General features: G+C 36.5%; 1 protein-coding gene across 1 annotated transcript in view; it reads left to right on the top strand.

The window, feature by feature from the left end:
* Adgrv1 (adhesion G protein-coupled receptor V1) overlaps positions 1-21,772 on the top strand; it is a 595,268-nt gene that overhangs the window by 368,001 nt on the left and 205,495 nt on the right. The window contains exons 83-84 of the mRNA XM_008829347.3: positions 1,571-1,687; positions 10,974-11,152. Coding sequence (XP_008827569.1) covers positions 1,571-1,687; positions 10,974-11,152 — 296 coding nt within the window. The remainder of the gene's footprint in view (positions 1-1,570; positions 1,688-10,973; positions 11,153-21,772) is intronic.

Below are 21,772 nucleotides of genomic sequence, written 5' to 3'. Positions count from 1 at the left end.
GTATAACTGTATTAATTCAACTGTGAACCTAGAAACTTACAGCCACTTGTGAAAGAGATGTACTCTTGCTCTGGAGTATGTTACTGAATATGTTAAAGCTGTAATGAAATGCTTCTTCTAATCATGTAGTTTGCAATTTTTTTTTTAAATGTGGAACTAGATGTCATCTTGTTAATTTTTTAAGGACATAAATTGTCATGGTGCTTGCTTGAAGGAGTAGATTTAGAGAGTTTTTCTTCTAAAGTCTTTTTATTTTTTTTAATTTATTTTTGTCCATGAGTATATTGCCTGCACGTGTGTTAGTGCACCTGTGTCGTGCAATTCCTGCAGAGGTCAGAAGAAGGCATCAGATCCCTGGAACTGGAATTACAGATGGTTGTTAACTGCCATGTGGGTTCTGGGAATCTAACCTTGGTGTTCTGCAAGAGCAGTGAGTCCTTTTAACCACTGAGCCATCTCTCCAACCCCTTCTTCTAAAGTCTTTAAGGCTAAGTTTTGGTGCTTAATGCGTGGAATGTGTTTAGTGAATATTTATGGAACTTATATGTTTAAATTTATGACCTATAACATTTTGTATATCATAAGCTGAACAAAAGATGAAATTTTCAAAATTTTAAGTATGTTTTAAGGACAAGCTACAATAATTCAAAACTATTGTGTGGTGTGTTCTGGAAATGTGACTTTGTTAACTTTATTATTTTTCAGGGAACTCATTTGCACTAGACTATTAGGAAACAATGAGCTGTAATTTATAGTTTCTACTTTAAATGTTGCTTTGATTAATTTTAATAGTGTATATTGCAAATAACAAACCCAGGGCTAATTAAACAGAAAATTCAATTAGGAATCTTAATGTTAAAAATAATTCTGGAATCTTAGAGATGAAAGGACTTCAGAGTTTATCTTTTCAAACTTACTGTTGTTACTGGTGAGAGAATTAAGCACAGGTGTTCAGGAACTTAAATAACTGATTTTCAAGAGGAACAGTCCCTTTAGTGTGACAGAGGAGGCCCTTTGGTTAATATGAAGTGTTATGCTGCATCTCATGAAGCTGCCTAAGGAAAGCATCAACCACCATGCAAGTCCTTTACAGTCAATAGAGACAATGCAGCATGCGAAGCTTCACCATAATTATTATGCATGTTACTTCCTGGCAAGAGGCTGCAGGTGATGGAAAGGTGGAGGAGAATTCTGCCTCCCCTTCTCCTTTTTCCCTTTAGCTGGGACATACACAAGGAATGGCATTTCTACTCTGCTCCTTCCTTCCCACTTAGTTAAATGCATTTCAAGGTTTTGGTCTAGCAGTGATAAGAACGTGGTTTACCTTGAGAATTTCCTTCTGAGAGTCATAGGGCAACATGGAACATAATGTTATTCATTGGTTCTTAGAAATAAAATTTCATGTGTTGCCATTTGAGAATGGCTTAGTCATATGAGTTGGGCATCAGCTCAACTTACTTTTCCTTTGGCTCACTAACTCATGGATTCCGATGAGAAAGCAGTTTAATTTTCTCGATATTCTTCTTTAATTTTAGCAAGTCTTAAAAATAGAAGTATCTGTTTCTTCCAGATTGTGTTCCTGGCATCTGCATATGCAAGTCCCCAACTGAGTGAAGAGAGTTGTTCGGCTGTGGCTGCTGTGGCACATTACCTGTATCTTTGCCAATTTAGCTGGATGCTCATTCAGGTTGGTAGCTTGTCCCTTCCTCTACCTCTGCTCACCTCTAGTGACCCTGACTGATGATGGTCTTAGTACCTGATAGTCTCTGTAGTGAAGTGGAATCAATTCTGTATAGCCATCACAGTGGGGATCTCTAGGAAAGAGAGATCTCTGAGGTTTTCCGTGGCCCAGAAGGTAGACGTGTGCTGTAGAGAAATGTTGGAAATTCATTGATATAGGGTTGAAAAATGGAGTCATTGCTTTGGAAGAAATCATCTAGAAAGACTATATTTTGAGACCCAAAGAATCCCAGAAAACTCTCCTGAGGATCTTTCAGTGTTGAAAGGGACTTATAGACTCCCCTTTTTGGACACAGATCCCAATTCACTCTTTGATCATATGCTAACTTGCTTCATAAAGAAACTGAAGTGAGAGTTGGACCATCAACCGTAAGCTAAGAATCAGGATCTGAGTTCAAGCTGGGGGTATGAGTATACACACTTGTAATTCCAGTGCAGGGCCGGGCACAGGGACAGGTGGATCATAAGAACTTGCTGGTCAGCTAGTCTAGGGGAAATGGCAAGCTCTAGATCCAGCGAGATTCCCTCTATCAAATAATAATTATAATTATAATAATAATTACAATGTGAAGAGTGGTATGGAAGATCCTTGAAGTCTGCCTTTGGCTTTGCCACTCTCTGTGCAAGCCTCAATCAACTCATTAATTCTCTCTAAGGTTGATTTCTGAATTTTCATATGAAGATAATGATTTCTCAGTCCTTGAATTAGTCCTTTATAGATTTTTGAGCATGGAATATATGTTATGTTCTCAAACATTGTTGTCAAGAGATTTAAAAATAAATCTAATCCACATAGCATAAAACTGAAATATCTTCTGAAATTAAGATAAATGTCTTTAATGTTTCTGGTTACATAATTGCTTTGGAGTTTTTATCTCAGCTGAACTTTTCAATATTAACTATGGAGGTTGTTATCTATCTGCCTGGACCAAATCTCGGTGGTATGCTGAAGGTCTTTGTTTATGTCCCTGACATTCTGAGTTTCTGATTAATGACTAAGATGAAAACACAGGAAATTGCTTATCAGATTTGAAGATACACAGAGATAACAGAATTAAAATAGTAACCTGCCTGCATTAATATTCCAGGCAAAACCAACATAGAGAACCTGTAGTGATAGGTTGAATGCTGGAATGAAGGAGATCCCATCTAATGACTGAAATTTTTGCATTAATGTAAACGCATGGCAATGTGATGGATGACCAGAGTATCACACAGACCTGGGTTGCATCAGGAACAGTATGGAGACAGCTCTGTAATCTACAAATGGCTGCAGTAGCTGTGTTGTAATCTGTAGTGTACTGTCTGCCTAGGGATATAGTAATCACTTTCCCAGTCATGTTCCAGCATGTGAGGAGTCAGAAGGGAACTAGCCTGGAAAGGATTCAGGGAGGGTGATGCTGTCCAAAAATGTCAGAAGTATGGGAGGGAAAGCCTGGAGCAGGTGCCTGCGTTTGGCAGAACCAGAGCAAATGGATCAAATCTTAGGAAATGAAATTTTCACTCAAGTTAAGGTTTTTTCATGGCCACTAGACCTGTGAGAAGTGAATCAGATCCCCCAAATACATTCAAACAGAGGGAAATGGCTTTCACACACGTTTCAGGTGTGTTTCCTGCTTTGGGGGAGTGTTAAACAAGATAGTATATAGGATTTCACCCAAGTCATGAGGATTGGTTTATTTTATGTCTGCTCATCTGGTCAGTAAGTAAATATGATTGTGGTTGATGCATATTTAGGAAACTAATTATATTTCTGTATGTCTCATGGTTCAGAAAGGCTATTTAAAGTGTCAGTGAAGTGTAATGCATTTCAGATGGTGCACCACACATTTTTCATGGTTTGTGGTATGACCACAAGGGAAAATTCAATAACTTCTGAATTTTAGTTAGGTTACTTTTAATAGGTTATTTTATGGTGAGAGGTTGTCATTTTACCAATCTGTATTTCTCATTTACAAAATGCTGTGTGTTAAAACCATTTTTAAGAACCCTGAGTCTATTTTTTTAACACCATGTAGTAGAATAAACTGTTAGTCCAACCCTGTGGGTCAAGTTCGATTGAAAAAAAATTGAAAGAATATTAACACTTTAATGATTCAACTTTGCATTTTTAGCAGCACAGGAGGGAATCTGATACTATTCATGAATAATATAATGACATTAAGTTAGTCATTAATTTTTAGTCAGTGGGTTAAGTACACCAGAATTGTTAATGGGGCCTGGCAACAGGCCTCAGCAGTAAAGATGCTTGCTGTGAAGCCTGATAACCTGAGTTTGATCCCGAGGACCCACATCATGGAAGGAGAGAACCACTCCCGTAAGTTGTGCTCTGACCTCTACAGTGTGCCTACATACATACATACATACATACATACATACATACATACATAATGTAATAAAAAATTTAAAGAAGCATTTTAAAATAAAAATACAAATACAAATTTCATTTGTATCACATTTTCAATGTTAGGATAAATGTATTTAAAAGGCTTTGGTTTGCTTTTATACTAGGTGGCTTTCAGTACCATTATAGTAAAGGTAGCTTATAGTTTTAACCTACCAAAAGGAAAAATTTTATGGGTAAACAAGTTATATAACACTTCTCTGAGCTTACTTTTTCTTATCGAAAAAAATCAAGTTACAGTTACATCACTTGTCTTTGAGAATTGAGAAAATATGAAAGTAATTAATCCATGGAGGAAGCTGGGCACTGTGCCCGGCCCAGATTGTACACTGTGCATATTCTCTCTTGTTATGGCTAGGCTATCATAAGTGGCTGAAATAACAGAGGTTTTTGAAATACACTGAATATTCTGCTTTTCTGATATAATTTGTATCTTTTAAGAAAAGAGAATGCGTTTGATATGGTGGAAAGAGGGCTGATTTCAAGAGAGGCAGACACTAGCCACAAACCTTAGGAGGCTAATCTCTAACCTGCAGAGCACAGGCCTGCCTTCCCATAGACTCCACAACTAAGGACCTGACTCTGGTTCTCCAGGCATCCCCTTCCTTCCTTTGGGAAGTCATTCAGCACATGGTAGGAGGACAGCAGCACAATAGTTTGCTTACTTTGTTTTAAAACAAGCAAGTCACAAATTCCCTATTTGGCCAAGGATAATTGACTTGTCCTGTTTGTGCTTCGTGTAAGATCACTCAATGCAACTACTGAAATCATTTCCTACTTCCTTAAGACACCAGAGTCAAGTTGGCTCTCCTAGATTGACAATGAGAATTTAAAATCTTGAAATGTCTTTATGTTGCTAGCTAGTTTTATTTTGTATTTCTTATTTTATTTTATTTTAGAGATAGTGTATGCTAATAAAACAAAAGCCCTTCAGAGCAATGTAAAATAAATAGTATACATTTCTTTTTTGCTATTTTGCACATTCTCCAGCTTTTGCTCGACACTCCAATGCCATACTCATATCTAAACACTGTAATGGTTTCCTGTCAATGCCTCCACAAATATCCCATAAGTAGACAAATATTTATAAAGCTATAAACAAACACACATGTGTGTCCTTGGGTTTGTATATACTTTTGTATATGCATGTATGTATATATTTATATTTGGAAATCTTTACATTTACAATGTTTAACTGTACTTTTTTCTGTACTATGATACAGTTATTCTGTCATTTATTTTGTAGTCCCTAATTCTGGCCAATGCTCATTACTTTTTTGTATTGTAAATAATATTTGTTTACTGAGGGAATATCCATAGAGTGAATTCCTAGAAATTATGCTTTTATTATGAATGTTACATAGATCATGCTTCCAGTCAGATTGCCAGACCATGGGTTAATTGAGGAAAGAATATAACCCTCAATTAATTGTGAAATTCATATACAGTAAAGCAAATATAAATGTAATTTCTCTTGTGTATTCATCTGCCCTGGTTTTATAATCACCCCCTATCACCATGTTAGATGATTGTATAGCAGTCTGTTTCAATCACAGAAGGTAAGAAAGTCTTGTATTGTCTTTGCAATCTGTTCATCTCACCCCCAAAGACACAGCTCAATCCAAAATATATTCTATTTTGAAACTGAAGTTTCTCTTTTAAAAATGATAGAATAAAGTTAGAAATCATTACAATTGTGTTTAAGCATTTCTATCTTGTGCCTTAATTTCACCATATAACCAGACAGTGGAGAAACAAACACACAGGTTCTTTCCTCCTTGGGAGCGAGGCTACTGGGTGTCAGAACATAACAACAGGAAGGGAAATGCTAAAATTAGCTGTGTTTTTTCTTTGTCTTTGATTTAATTTGACAGGACATCAAAGTATTGAAGACAACAGAATGATAATTACCAAGATAAAAATGACATACGCAGGAAATACTGAATTCTCCAATCCCAAAAGCCTTACAGTTCATTTCATGCAATAAATACTAAGAAAGGAAGGAGAACTGGCACAAGGGCATGTGGAAACATTTCTTAGATTTCCATCTGAAATGAATGATTAAGAACATGTGGTAATGGACAGAGGTAGTAGCCTGTGTCATCGCTGATTAAACATGATGCTATAAATCAGTTCAGTGATTCTAGTGGGCCAATTAATAACCAAGTATTAAATGATAGCCTAGGTACTAGTTATTCTTTATTCCACAATCCCATGAAACAAGTGGCATTCAAATAGCCTATTGAGCCTAAAATAAATGGCATTTTTAAACAATTTGCTAACATACTAATGTGTGTTATATGGAGAATTATGAATAAACTAATAAATTTATGTTTTGGGAGTATGTGAAGGCACAATTATGACCTATGATGATCAAATTATTTAATAATACATGTGTTTGGTTTTTCTGTAGAGATACCTGAAAAGTATATCTATATAGGAATGTTAGTAAATGTGCTTACGGACACAGATTTTACTTTATTCTTATGTGTCTTTAACCTAAATTATATCCTATCTAGATATTTTAATTGTTTCTTTGCACCTTTAACAGAATCAGTTTAAATTTTATCAGCCTCAGTTATTAATTCTGGGAAATGTACCAGCCACAGTTTCTTTCCTTCTGCGGGGGGAACAGAAATTACCTCTGTTGAATGAGCTAGGTCTACATTAATGTGAGGGAAACATTTATTACTCAATAAAAATCGGTTCAAGTTAATGTTTCTGCATTTAATTTTTTTAAGTTTATATTAATTAACTTAAGTTCCTTTTCATTAGGAGTTGAATCGAATAAAATCATCATGTCTCCTAAAACTTTTTGGAAAAGGGTTTAATATTTATAAGTATACAAGCATACATGTACACCTATATATGAAGACATTCAGAGATTTATGACATAAAATAGCTGTTGAAGTCAACAAAACACTACTGAAAAATGTATGCATCTTCACTTTTTATATTTCTCAATAAAGATTGTGTGCAAAGCATTTTACCAGATACTGTGAAGTCTAATTTTTTATACAAGGCACACAAAAATTAATCTTACACAGCTCATAGTTAGACTTCAGCCATTTATATTCTAATAACCTTTTTTCAGTTATTATTAAATGCTAGTGTAATGGATGGGGGCAGAAGAGAAACTGTTACATCTATATATACTTAGGAACATGCATCTCCAGTCATATGTGAAGTGTGTGGAGTTTGTGGAAAGGCAAGAAAATAAGTTCTTATGCACAAGATACTAATGTCAGTATTTATATGAATTTCTGTGGAAATAAATCTTAAATATAATTAGTCATAGATTATTTTTTTAAGACAAGATCTCATATAGCCCAGACTGGTCTCAAATTCCCTGTGTAGCAGAGGCTAGCCTGATCTTCCTGTCCTACTTCCTTAGTGCTGGAATTATAGGCCTGTGCCCCCATACCCAGCTCTAATACTCCTTCATTAGATTACAAAAGAGAGCCATGATTCCAGGGACAGGAAGATGGTTAAATTCTCTATCATCCTCTTTTACACACACGTACACACACACACACACACACACACACACACACACACACATCCAATTTCTTTGGAAGAGAAAAGAAAACCAAAATCTAAACTGAACTAACTTAAACGTTTAAATCACAAAGGAAGTATTTGAAAACTTATTCAGTCCAAAGTTCTGAGTGCAGTTTTGTCTGTTCACTCTTTCCTGCAGTCACAGTCTCTCTTGACCATGCTTGTGGCACTGCTGCTGGGATTCATACCTCCTCTTATTGTAGTTGACAATTGAGATTATAAGGATTCTGTGACAGGTGACTGGCCCGACCTGTGTCAGGCTTCTAGCCATGATCAAACCAGCTGTGGCCAGCTGAACATGGTCATGGGGCACATGGAGTTGCTGAGCTTACTCTGTATATGGTTGGGGAAAGTGAGAGACAGGGCTTAGAAAAGGGAACTGATGACCTAGGCATGCACCCCAAAATATGCTAACCTAATTATATTAAAATAAAATTCAAAGCCAGGTATGGTGATGCACATCTATAATCCCAGTACTTGGGAGATGGAGGTAGGAGGATCAGGAGTTCATGATCATCCCTGGCTATATAGCAGGTTTGAACCCCTGTCTCAAAAAGTCCTATACGAAGTGCTGGAGAGAAGGTTCAGCAGGTAACAGTCCTTGTTACTCTTGTAGAGGACCAAAATTCATTTCTCAACACCCATGTCAGAGGGCGCACAACCACCTGTAACTCCAGTTCAAAGGGATCTGATACCTTCTTCTGGCCTCTGCAGGCACACACACATCTATGGTATACACACACATGCATACACATGAATAAAAATAAAATAATTTTTACAAACCTATATAATAAATAAGATTCAGGAAAACTTAAGTGAGTCAAAGAAAATCTTACATATGGATCACATGGTTTTTCTAGAATATTTGTTTTATTACACAGTATTTCTATCCTATGGTTTTTTTAAAAAAAGATACATAATGGGAAATTCTTTTTCAGAGTATACTTTAATGATTGGATTCTGTTAATGAATGATTCTGTTAAGAAAGCATTTTTAGTTTTTCAAATTGACAAACATTTATGATATTTGGAGCTTATTTTGATTCATCAAGTCATTGAGAATGCAGCCATGCCAAAGCGTGAACCTAGAAAGTAGTAAACTTCTTAGTCTTACCTGAGCCTGTGGTAAATGTCTGACTGTCGCTCAAATGTCTGTGAAAGGTTCAGTCACCCTAATTGAAGAACAGATGTCTGTGTAAAAGCAGACATTTTGAGAATGTCCCAAACGTTACCATAGTCAGTCAACTTAGAAGTCACTTAGCAGTTTGCCCTTCCTTTCCAGACATTTCCACCTTCTGCAGCACTGAGTTACCTTGTTAGATGAATTCACACCAACATGTATTTAATATGTTAACAACTAGTACTTGGGTCGTAATCTTTAGGTTGGGTGACTTTCCATCCTCTGATGGCCAACATTGATTAGCTCAGGATCAGCACTTAGCACAGCCCACTGATTCAGGTCCACATCTCTATACTAAGTGCAAAAAGAGGGAGAAACAAACCCAACAACTTCTTGGCCTAATCATTTCTAAAGAGGAGTTGTAACAAATTTAGATAAGTAACAATTCAAAATATGCTTTGTAACTGCAGATGTACATAAAGATAAGGAAATAAAATTCAGGCGCAAAATTCTCCAAGAAACCAAACATTTTTGTCCTTCTCACATTTAGCATAATATAATCTCTCAAGACTGATTTGACCCAAATAGGCACCTGTTCTGAGGCCTCACTAAACAGTGTCTAAACATCTTCCCACAAACATTTTGAATGCTTATTTTTTACTTAGAAAGGGTTTGCACTGCATCATTGCTAGTTTGGGGTGTAAGCTACCAATCTTTTGTCATAACCTTCCAGGAGATTTAAAGACTATAATCACATTTTCCAGTGGTGACTACATACGTACTCAGCACTTTGCATTTGCTATCTCATCTAATCTTTCCAATAACCTTGCTTGCATAAGGAAACAGATTGAGCAAATGCTGTTACTTGCCCAGGTTGAACATCCTCACGTAACATGTGTGAAGTTCTTTCATACGCATGGCATGATATTAAATTGTATGGCATGATATTAAGTGTCATTGCTGTACTAAATGTTAATTATATATGTTATTTCTCTTAGAAAGAAAGGTTAGAAAAATAGAATATGCAAATACTAGAATTGGCTTTGACACAATCTTGATTAAGGGTTTGGGGCCAATCAAAACATTTTGATGACATTACAGGCCTCCATTTCCTCACTCCATCTATCTGGTGTATCCCCACATCCTCTGAACTCTCTGGGCACTTGTCCCTTGATTGCTTTTATCATAAGAAATAGAAGAAATATGATCTGGGTGTGGTGGCACGTGCCTTTAGTCCCAGCTCTTGAGAGGCAAAGGCAGGCAGATCTCTGTGAGTTCAAGGACAGCCTGGTCTGTATAGCGAGTTCCAGGCCAGCTGGATCTAGTTACAAGGAGACCCTGTCTCAAAAAGACACACACACACACACACACACACACACACACACACACACACAAAGAGAGAGAGAGAAATAGAAGAAATATATTATTTGAATATAAAATATATATTGTTCTTAATTATTTGTTGCTCTCTTGTTTGGAATCTACAGTTCAGAAGAGTAAATCCCTCCCCATCCCTTTCAACACTACACCTTTAGTGACTAGGCTGATCTCTGATACTTACAAGAACTTGGTAAATATTAGTCAACTGAATGAACAAGAAAGAAGAGAATACACACAGACAAGCAAAGCAGACTTCAAATCCTTCTGGATTGTGGCATTTTTCTCTATGCACAGTCATGTTGTTTCTGATTCTATACTCTTCCACTGGCGACAGAGCTGTGGCCACCTCACAGGTGTATCCCCACCCAGAGAACGGTGTCTGGCTCACGCATGTATTAGGTACCAAACATGTAAAACCTGTCAAAAACCTGAGCTATTTCCATATCATCATCATGAATTTGTTCATGTGGGAAGGTGGTGTATCTGTATTTTCCTCTGAGTGAGATTTGCCTCCCAATCATAGGCAATTATGACAGACATTAAGTCAGAACAAGGTAGGGAAAACAAAAAAGTTCAATAAATTAAATATTTTCTTATGTTTCCAGACATTTGAAATGTCAAGTTTCTTGAATGTATGAAATAAATGAATTCAACTCAAAACTATAACCATTGTCAATCCTCACCCTTTGTTAGTGACTATGTCTCCACCAGGGGAGTTTGGGGCCTGTGCCATTAATCCAGAGCCTGTCCATCTTGTTTCCTCTCCTAGTCTGTGAATTTCTGGTACGTGCTGGTGATGAATGATGAACACACCGAGAGACGATACCTGCTCTTTTTCCTTCTCAGCTGGGGGATTCCGTCTTTTGTGGTGATTCTCCTCATAGTTATTTTGAGAGGAATCTATAATCAGAACATGCCGCAGATCTATGGACTCATTCATGGTGACTTGTAAGTATATCCAGGCACATGGTGCCTCCTCAGGTGTTTTGAACCTTTGCTATCAGCTTTAATGGTCTATGTTGGGCACAGGTTGCCAAAGAGGTGTAAGTGTAGGCACTGCAGGGGGCCTTTCCCTTCCTGGTGCACTCTGAAGCTATCCTTTTACTGCTCATTCCTTTAAATATGAAGGGATTGATAAATGTAGTTTTCTCTGTTGAGAAGTATTAATTAAGCATTTCACAATAATTTGTACCATAGTATAACAGTTTATCCAGGTTTAGGCTAATAGTGATGTATAAGAAAATCAAGGCACAGTGAAATATTTTATAAAGAGTCAGTGAAAAGTTCCAGAGCATGGCACGTTGTCTAAGGAATATGTTTTCAAGAGGAGTAGAGAATGGTGGGCACCGTCACCCCTAAGATGCCTAATACCAAAGACCTTGTCAGAACAACCACAGTGTCAATAAAGTACATGGCAGAAGATGTACTTCCTAGACATTCTTGTTAATGCCTAATAAGATCAAATGCCTTAAGATCAAATGCACACACACACACACACACACACACACACACACACACCATACTTCTGAACCTCATATCTTATTGCTTTGAAGACCTCTCAGCCCCTTTTATTGATTCCACATGCAGGGAAAAGAAAACCAAAAAAAAAAAACTACCACGAAACCTTTGCAATTATGAAGCTTAAATAGTTCTCTTAGTATAATGAAAATAAGAAAACAAAATCTAAATAAGATGTTTTCTGTAGCCTTACCACCTTGAAAAAACCTGATTTCCTCTGAAGTCAAAAGAAATAGCCTACTCACAACCTTATGAAAAAAATTTACACATTTATCACACAGGTTTTTGTGCAAAAAACAGTTACTTAATAGATGCCCAAAAATCTTTGCAAGGTGAAATACTAAATAAGCAGACATAATCTCTGTATCAGTGCTGCTTCTTATTAAGTACTTGTTATTGATATACACAAATATGTTTTACACATAAAATCATAGACGCTAATGCTGCACCATACTCAACCAAGGGAGACTAGCCATGTGAAACATGTTCAAATGCACAGGCACACACACTGACGTGCTAACAGGCACACACACTGACATGCTATTTGTATTTATAATCATTTTGGTTTTTATAAGGCTCAAGATTTGCTCACATTGACTACTTGTCGTATTATATTTTGTCCATGTAAACTTCTAGAAGATGACAATGAAAAGGGAATGGCCATATCTTTTCAGAATTAGAACATAAACATTTTTCCTTCCTGGTATTAATTTAAATCTTGCGATGCCAGTTATTTTCAGGAGACTTTGCATCATCATTTGCTAAATACAAAGGAATCACAGGTCAAGGGCTGGTGGCCAGTAGTCTTCCTTTTGTAAACTTCTTGGCAAGACATGGCTTATCTGGTGGTAGTTTTAACAATACTTCTGCCTAGCTGGGATGAATGGGAGCCCACAAATGCAAAGTTTACTAGAAAAAGCTCTTTATGCTTCTAACAAGATTGTTATAGAAGAAAGAAGGAGCTATGCATGAATGTCCAAAAGAACTTCTACTTAAAACATTTATCTTCCTAAAAATTTTAGAAATGTTCTCTCTGAGAAATTTAATTGTGATAGCTGAATTGTAGGAAATATATATTCTATGAACTTCTACCTGGTTTTAGTATGATAGAATTATTAGACTCAAAGTAACTAAACCTTGTGTTAAAAATTACTTTTCTCCTTAATGTAGAGTATTCCTAATCATCATCCTACAAGTTTGAGGTTCATAGAATTATGTTTTTCAATAGAACTTCAATCTCAACATAAGAATGTAAATTGGTGCATTGCTTGTATTAAAGTATTCAAACCTGCATCATCATATAGCACACCTCCCTGGAGGTTTCACTGGTAGAAGTTATGATTATATGGAATCCATATCACCACATCTGTTATACAGTGTTCACATTGTAATTGTAATAAATTCCTTTTTAGTGAAGAGCCCTCTGATTTAAATCTTCAATGAATTAATATATACAATCTGCTTTTTTAAAAAAATTGTCAAAGTTTCAAAAGTCCCATGCTTGAAAGAGATTATCTCTATCCCTAACCTTCCCAGCAGCCATCAGTTGCCAAAATTTCTTTAGGTGGTATTGGAGCTTCTTACCCACTTCTTTTTGTCTGTTCTGGGATTTTCTGGTTTGAGCTTATGCAAGAGTTGTGCATGTTGTCACCGTTGCTGCGAGTTCATATGAGTAACTGACTAGCTGTCTGAAAAACTATTTCCTTATGATCATCCACCACCTCTGGCTCTTACAGTCTTTCCATTCCCTTTTTCATAATGATCCCTGAGCCTTGGGAGATAGAAATTTGATATAGGTGATCTATTCAGAGATAAATGTTCTTGAAACTTCTTGTTCTTTGCTTGTTTCTGTAGTAATCCCCATCTGTTGCATAAGAAAACTTCTCTGGTAAGAGTTGTGAGATTCATTAATCTATGGGTATAGCAACAAGTCATTATGAGTCAATTTAGTACAATAACTATTTGGTAGAAAACTAGTATTAGGTTCTCCCTTATGTCCTGTGCCCTGTCTAGCCTCAGGTTCCTAAGCCTGATATCAATGTCAAGTATGGGTTCCATCCTAGGAAACTGACTTTAAATCTAATCAAAGAGTGGTTGGCTTCTCCAATAATATTCATCCCACTATTGTACCAGTGTACATATCTTGCCAGTCATTTGTTATTGTAGTTCACAGGATTCACAGCTGGGTAAAGTTGATTTTTTTTTTCAAATTCTGGGAGCTTGCTTAGTACCTTTCAGTACTGTGAATGTTAATTTTCTACTGAAAATTGGATTTTCTAAATAATGCAGAAAATCTGGGTCATAACTTCTTCCTCCCAGAGTTAGCTGCTCTATTTTTTAGAGTAGTTGGTTTGTTAACTCAGAAGAGATTTATAAATTTGATGCTACAAATATTTATTCTTTTATGCATGGAGTCTATTCTATCATTTTATAGTTGCAATCATTGACTGGAGAGAGAGTTCCTTAAATGTCAGAAACCAAAAAAACTCTCTCTCTTTATCAAGGAATGCACATATGCATGTCACAACATGTCTTTAACAGCACACATGAAAGTTAATCACTCTGTCTTAGCTTTTACTTCTTGTGTATGTAGAACTTTAGGTCAATCAGTGGTGGGAGAGTCTATGTCCTTAGCTCTTTCTTTAGTACAAGGACAGCCCTAATATTGCACGTAGCCTTTACATTCCCAGAAATATGTTGGGAACTCTCTGTGGAAATCTTACGGCCTTGCTTTTCTTTCAAATTTTTCTGTTTTACTTATCAAAGTGTTCTTTCCCTCTGTCTCAAGCAGCCATAATGTTAAATTATTTGCTTTTGATTGTTTTTTTTTTTAAATAAATAACCCTCAGTCTTTACTCACAATAGTAAGGGACAGAATTTTTATACTGGCTAAATTCTGGGAAAGATTAATTCAGAGAACCATGCAAACTGGCTTTCTTCTGAATGAACCCATAAAAGAACTCTTGATCCATTTTGATTTCTAAGTATCCTCCCCAGTGGGTGCAGTCTGTACCAGAAATAATGTGAGATGCTACTTTTCAAGGCCACAGGATCTGAAGAGCATAGCCTGAGACTCAGGCAAATTAAACTACCACAGAACTTCCTGTTCTCCACCAAGATTCCTATTCACCCTCCATTCATCTTTAAAGTATGATTTCCATATTGCTGCAAACAGTTGATTAATTTCCAGAGTTTGGAAAAGTCTGTTTCTGAGAAGATTTTGCTGGCTTTCTTATTTCATACACCTCAGTTATGCCATTTTCAATGGTATGAAAGTTCAGCTTTGTAATAGAAATTTATAGAGTTGCAAATATTTTATCACATATATGATATTTTGCACTATGCAGCTTTTTAATATAGCTAAATTGACCAGGTTTGCTTTTATTGGCTCTGGATTTTCGTCTACCTCTTCTAGCTCTTAGAATCTTCCACTCCTTCTTCTACAATGATCCTGAGCTTTGGGAGGCAGAGGTTTGATACAGATGTCCTATTCAGGGGTAAGCACTTTGTAGCCTCTTGTTCTCTGCTCATTGTCCAGTTGTTTTGTTATTATAAGTAGGATTTTTCTGTCATATTCTGTATTTCTTGTGTGTAAGTTGAAAGTTATCACATGTTCTATATGTAGATTCTTTATCCATTTTACAAAATTATTTTATTTAGTGTTATTGAATAAAATAACACTTGTGGGAATTTCTAGTGATACAACTCTATCATCTTCAGATAGATAGAGACTTTTTCCTCATCTATTCTTTTTCTGTTAGTTGATTTCTCTTGTGTGATTTCATTGGCTAATAACTGTAACTCACACAGTAGGGGCATAGACGCATCCCTGCCGCATTCCTTATGTAGTAGGTGTGCCTCTGATAGTTTGCCCCTTAAATAAGTTACTGACTTTTATAATAAGAAGTACATCTTTTACTCATCTGAGAAATGTGTCTTCAAAGGGATTGAGGTACATAATATGATTGTATGTCTGATAAAAGTCCAAAAAGCAGAACTGAAATATAATTCAAATGCTCAATCCCCAGTGGTCTTAATTTACAAAGTATTGTTTAGTTGAAAAAGAATTAAAAGGAGAAATGTCTATTAATTCCTATATTCTTGAGTATTTTATTGTTGTTGTTGTTGTCTTTTTGAGAAAGGGTCTTTCTGTAGCCCCAGATAGCCTAGAACTCACTATATAGACCAGGCTGGCCTTGAACCCACAGGGATCCACCTGCCTCTACCTCCTAAGTGCTGGGACTTAAGGCATGCGCCACAATGCCTGGCTATTCTTGAGTATTTTTATTGTTAAGGATGTTGAATTTTGTTAAGGCATTTTTACCAACTTTGAAGGTAATCGTATCATTTTTCTCAGGTACATTAATATGGAGTACAATAATACTGAATGGAGCCTCTCTAGAATTCTAGGAGGAAAATCCTTTCTGGTAAAATGCCTTGACAAAATTTAACATGCATTCACAATAAAACACTCCAGAAGATAGGAATTAAGAAAAATTTCTCTTTATCTTTCAAAATTTTAGTTGCTTTCTTTATTTTGTAATTATATGGAACACTTAGTAGACTTTGGAGCACCAAGAATTGGAATAGTTGTGTTGTATTTCTTATTATTTTGTGTTATCTTCTGCATGTGAAGTTAGATTGTTTTATTTATATTTCACTGATTATTATTGCACCACTATTCTCTCTCTCTCTCTCTTTTTTGGGGGGGGAACAGGGTCTCCCTGTAGCCCCAGCTGTCCTGGAACTCACTATGTAGACCAGGCTGGCCTTGAACTCACAGAGATCCGCCTGCCTCTGCCTCCTGAATGCTGGGATTAAAGGCGTGCGCCACCACGCCCGGCCTGTACCACTATTCTTGAGTAACGTTGTACTACGGTCTCCTTCCCACTGCCCACCCCCCATTTTAAACTTTAAATAGCAATGTTTATTTTATAATAGGACATAAGTTTTTCTTCTTTTCAGTAGACTGTAGATAGCATTCCCCTTAAGACCATTTGATTTGTTGTATTTTTGTATGGAGTTGTCCTTTAATAACTTTTCCTAGGTTTTCTATGGAAATTGTTCTACTTAAACTTTGTGAATCCTACAGGAACAATTTTATTAGTCTATGTTTATCTAGAAACAGGTCCATTTCAGGGCTGCAGAGATGGCTCAGCGGTTAAGAACACTGGTTGTTCTTGCAGAAAACCTGGGTTCGAATCCCAGCACCCACATGACAGCTAACAACTGTCTGTAACTCCAGTCCCAGGGGTTCCTACAGCCTCTTCTGTCCTCTGCAGGCATTGCACAACACGGGTGCACTTGCCTACATGCAGAAATACACGCATACACATAAAATAAAAACAATAATAAAAAAAAAGAAACAGGTCCATTTCGTGTAGATTTTCACTCGTTTGAGTATGGGACTGAAAATATTCAGTCCTTTATGACATAACCATGAAATTTTCCACAAGTGATCTCACTAGAGTGACCTGGCTTAGCTAATGTCAAAACAGCATCAGAAAGTACCTGGTCAAATGCTTGTAGTATGGCTATACATAATGAAGGAAATACATCTGATGGCTTCAACATTTGTCTAGCATATATTGTCCAGGATTTGCTTTGTGTAATGACAGAGGTCTTTGCATTCTGTAGCTGTGCCCCAGTGGCTGCATGATACTTGAAACTACTGCGATGACATGAAAGTTCATGAAGGTTTGTCTCAAAGATGAGAATTTCTAGTGAATGTTTCTTGTGTCATTTACCTAACATCATCAATAAAGAAATGCTTAGATATGTTAGCTCTTCACTCCTTCTCTTCATAAAGCATTCATTAAACTTATTTTTTTACATAGATATTCAAGTAATCCAGATTAGCCTGAAACCTCCTATATAGCTAAAGATAATTTTGAATTTTTCATCCTCTGGACTCCACCCCTTGAGTGCTGCAGTTCAGATATTTGTCACCATTCCCAGCTGCCAGCTTCATTGAACACTGTATAGGATGCCAGCTAAAACAATTCTAGAATGTTTTGTATTCAGATAAAATTAGGTATTAATTAATAATCATTCAAACTCGACCTCCAGTATACTTCTCTGTAAAGAAGATAGTTTCCCTAAGTAACATCATCAGTGAAAAGAAATGCTTATTTAATTTCTTTGGCTTCTTGACATTTGTAAACAATTTCCATGGCCTAATGAAAACCTGAAATTCCCTCTGCTTTCTGGTATACAAAGCATCCAGTGGGCTTAATGGGCAGGGAACTAAATGTGAAGTTCAGCAAGTTTCTTGTACTAAATATATCTTGAGATGTGGCTGTAAAATTTCTTTTATTAAACTGCAGTGGCTTTCCACAGTTCAGCAGGATTTTTAATTAGATGTGAGTTAAATTCTGGCTCTCTGTGTTCCAGCTGTGTGACTCTGGGCAAGTCACTTACCCTCTGTGAGGCTGAATTTCCCCGTCTGTAGACTAGGCATAGTAAAACCTGTGCCGTGTGACTGTGACGTGAGTGAGATGGTGAATGTAGGGAATAGTAAATGAGGATCATCTGTGTTGGTGTGATGTGTGTTGCCTATGAAATAGTAGCTGCATGGAATTTACCAGACAGCAAGTTGAATACTGTTGGCCTTATGGATTCCTAAAGAGCTGTGTGTCATTTTACTGTCTCCAATTATTCTGAAGCTCTTTTAATGTGATTTATATCATTTTTGCAAGCATCTTTGTCATTTGAATTATAATCATACACTAATATTTCTGAGTCTCAGAAGCTTCTATATACCCAAGTTGGAGTTTTTTAATCATAAATGAGAAAATTGCCTCTAAGGCTTTCATTGTACTGTCTTAGTTCAGAGTGTTATAATCAAATACCATAGACTAAACTTCTGCAAATGTTTAGTCTTTTTCTCCATGTACTCACAGCAAAATTGGGATATTTTTTTCTTAGATGGAGTCCCTGTAGCTCCAGCTGGCCTGGAACTCATTATGTAGACCAGGCTGGCCTCCAGGTCACAGAGATCTTCCTGCCTTCCAAGGGCTGGGGTTAAAGGTGTGTACTACCTTGCCTGGCTTCCTTATATTTTCCAAATCAACTCTCTTGGTAAATTTTTACATTTCCAATTTTTCTTTATAACATGGTAACGAATATTTATGTGTTTTATCCAATTTTTCAATAGTTTGAAATACTCAAGACAGACTAATTTTTTAAATAAAAGAGGTTAGCTTATCTCACAGTTTTAGAGATTCCAGGGCATGAAAGTGTCACTAGCTCAGCTCTGGTGAGGGCTTTCTGAGCTGTATCACATCATGGTGGGAGCTCTTGTGTTCTGACAGGAAGTCAGAAACTGGGTATAGATTCCCATGTCTGTAGTCCCAGATACTTTAGCGACTGAGGCAGGAGGATCACATGAGCCCAGGACACCAGGACCAGTCAGAACAACAATGTGATATCCTATCTCAAAAGCAAAACAAGCTGGGTGTGGTGGCACATGCCTTTAATCCCAGCACTCGGGAGGCAGAGGCAGGCAGATCTTTGTGAGTTCAATTCCAGCCAGGCCTACATAGTGAGTTCTAGCCCAACTGGGGCTACTAGGAGCCACTGGGTCTCAAAAAAGACCAAAAATAAATAAATAAATAAATAAATAAATAAGTAAATAAATAGCAAAAGATGGTGAGGAAACTAAAGTCCCACTTTCCTTTCTGTGGGCATGTCCCCATTTGGCCTAAGGACATTCCACTAGGGTCTTCCTCTTAAAAGTCTCCTTACTTCCCAGCATTGCCACCCTAGTGTTCCTGGAATTTGGATATCCCTTCGTGGTTGCCAGATGATACAGGAGAAATTGGGGTACCCTTTTTGGGTCTTAGTTTCATTAGTAAAAGTATTTAAGAATGAAGTCAAGTCGACGTTTTAAGGACAATTCTATGAGAATTAAAAGGAAACTCTCAGGGCAGGTAAGCTGTAAATCTCAAGCAGCTGCCCTGAGGAAAGAATGGAGGAGAGAAGGAAAAACTCATGTTCTATACCTGTTTAAGCTGACATGGAGGTCAGACACCCGGCAGACTAGTAGCCACTCAAGCCGAGGGGGGAAGCTTTTGAGAAAGAGTAAAGAAACCCAAGAGGTGGGGACAGCCAAGAGTGTCAGGGAAAGCAAGCTTAGAAAAGAACTAGAAAGAAGAAAAAGAGAGGTGATACTTTTCTGAATTCTGAAAAGGGGTTGGACTTACGAAGATGAAAGTCTACAGTCTGCTAAGCTACTCTACCACCAGTACAGTGGAGTAGGGATCCAGGCAGGAGAAGTTCACCATCTCATTAAAGCCCTAATTATTCCACTTACGGCTTTAGCTTGGCTTAAGGTGAACCCACCTTCCTAGGGGCAGTCCCTTGGCTAGGTGATTGATTTGGATCAACTACACTCTGTGTCTCCACCCAGGCCAGAGATTTTATTCTCTTTGCCAGGAGTTTTCTCTTAAGGAGGCCATTCTTGCTATTATAACACTAGGGCCCATGTCAACAACACATGAACCCTTGGGAGAGGGACACACTTAAACAGTAACTAAACCATAGCAAATATGTACCTAATATGTATCTTAATATATATTATGTATTTTACTTTTTAGAAAGGATCTTATCAAAATGTTTTTCAAAAGAATGAACCTGACACTCAAACTATATATTAAAACAGAGCCCCTTTCCTCACATTCTTACCAATTCTGAGTGTCGTAATTTTTTAATATTTACCAATGTGTTTTACTACATATGACATATAGTTTCTTAGATATTCATATCTTTAATTATTAGTTGTACTTTAATGGTTTCACTTATATGTACCAGAGATTATACTAAGTGTACCATCTCAATTATTTTTATATATTACTATGAATTTGACTATCTTTCCATTAGTTTATTTAGCATTTTAATTTCTTTTTTGTTGATTATTCATCTCACTGCATTTTTTCTGTTTAGTCATGTGTTCAAATATTTAAAACTTTCAGTGACTTGAAATTTATGTGAGTGCCTTTTTGTTTTTTGTTTTATTTTTTTCTGAGTGCATTTTTTGCTCTTGCTTTTTTGGAGGTAAGGAAGTAGGCTATATTAGGTCTATTAATTTTTGTCTTAAATTTGTATTTCTTTACCAATATCTTTTAAAGGAAATTTCAGTTCTATTATGTAAGATAAGTTTTGTGTGATGTCAAACTATTTCTGAGAATTATTTTAAATATTTAAATATTTAATTATTTTAAATATTTTGTGTGCTAGTTAAATTTTCCACTTGTAAATAATAGCACTTTTAACATATTGAAACCATTAAATTGGTTTCCTTCGGCTCAAAATCATGAAATGATGTGTTGCCTCAGAGTATCTCTCTGTGTTCCTTTCTTATTAGCTAAAGGCAGAATCAGGGAAACTAATGATTACTTTTTCATTCAAAGTGTTAACATAAAGACCTTTGGAATACCAAGTGAAATAAAGCATTAGGAAGCAGGTAATTGTAAAACTGCAGGAGGTAGAAACTTAATGAAAGATGTTTGTGAGGTTGTAGCTTATCTAATTTTTCTTGAAATTTTTAGAGCTAGAATGAAAATTTTGTTTACCTTTAGTTTGGGGGAACCATCTACTAGAAAGCATTTTGCAATGTCTCAGATTCGTTTGGAAGACTGAAAAAACTTGTGCAACCACAAATGTTGAAGTGTGTATTATTCAGGAAGGAAACACGTTGTTTATAAAGGAAACTCCATGATACACATCTATAATGAAAAAGGTATGTTCCCTCCAGTCCAATTCCCTCTAGGACTTGGAACATAAATGGATGTTGAATTTTGTCAAAGGCCTTCTCTACATCTATTGAGTTGACCATGTGGTTCTTGTCTTTGAGTCCATTTATATGATTTATGATGTTTATTGACCTATTTATTTTGAACCATCCCTGCATCTCTGGGATAAAGCTGACTTGATCATGGTGGATGATCTTTTTGATGTGTGTCTGTATGCGGTTTGCAAGTATCTTGTTGAGAATTTTTGCATCTATGTTCATTAAGGATATGGGTCTATAGTTTTCTTTTTTGGTTGTAT

The sequence above is a fragment of the Nannospalax galili genome, unplaced genomic scaffold (assembly GCF_000622305.1).
Source record: "Nannospalax galili isolate Female #2095 unplaced genomic scaffold, S.galili_v1.0 scaffold173, whole genome shotgun sequence".
NCBI classification, from domain to species: Eukaryota; Metazoa; Chordata; class Mammalia; order Rodentia; family Spalacidae; genus Nannospalax; species Nannospalax galili.
The sequence above is the reverse complement of the archived record's forward strand: the minus strand, read 5'-3'. Positions and strand labels throughout refer to the sequence as shown.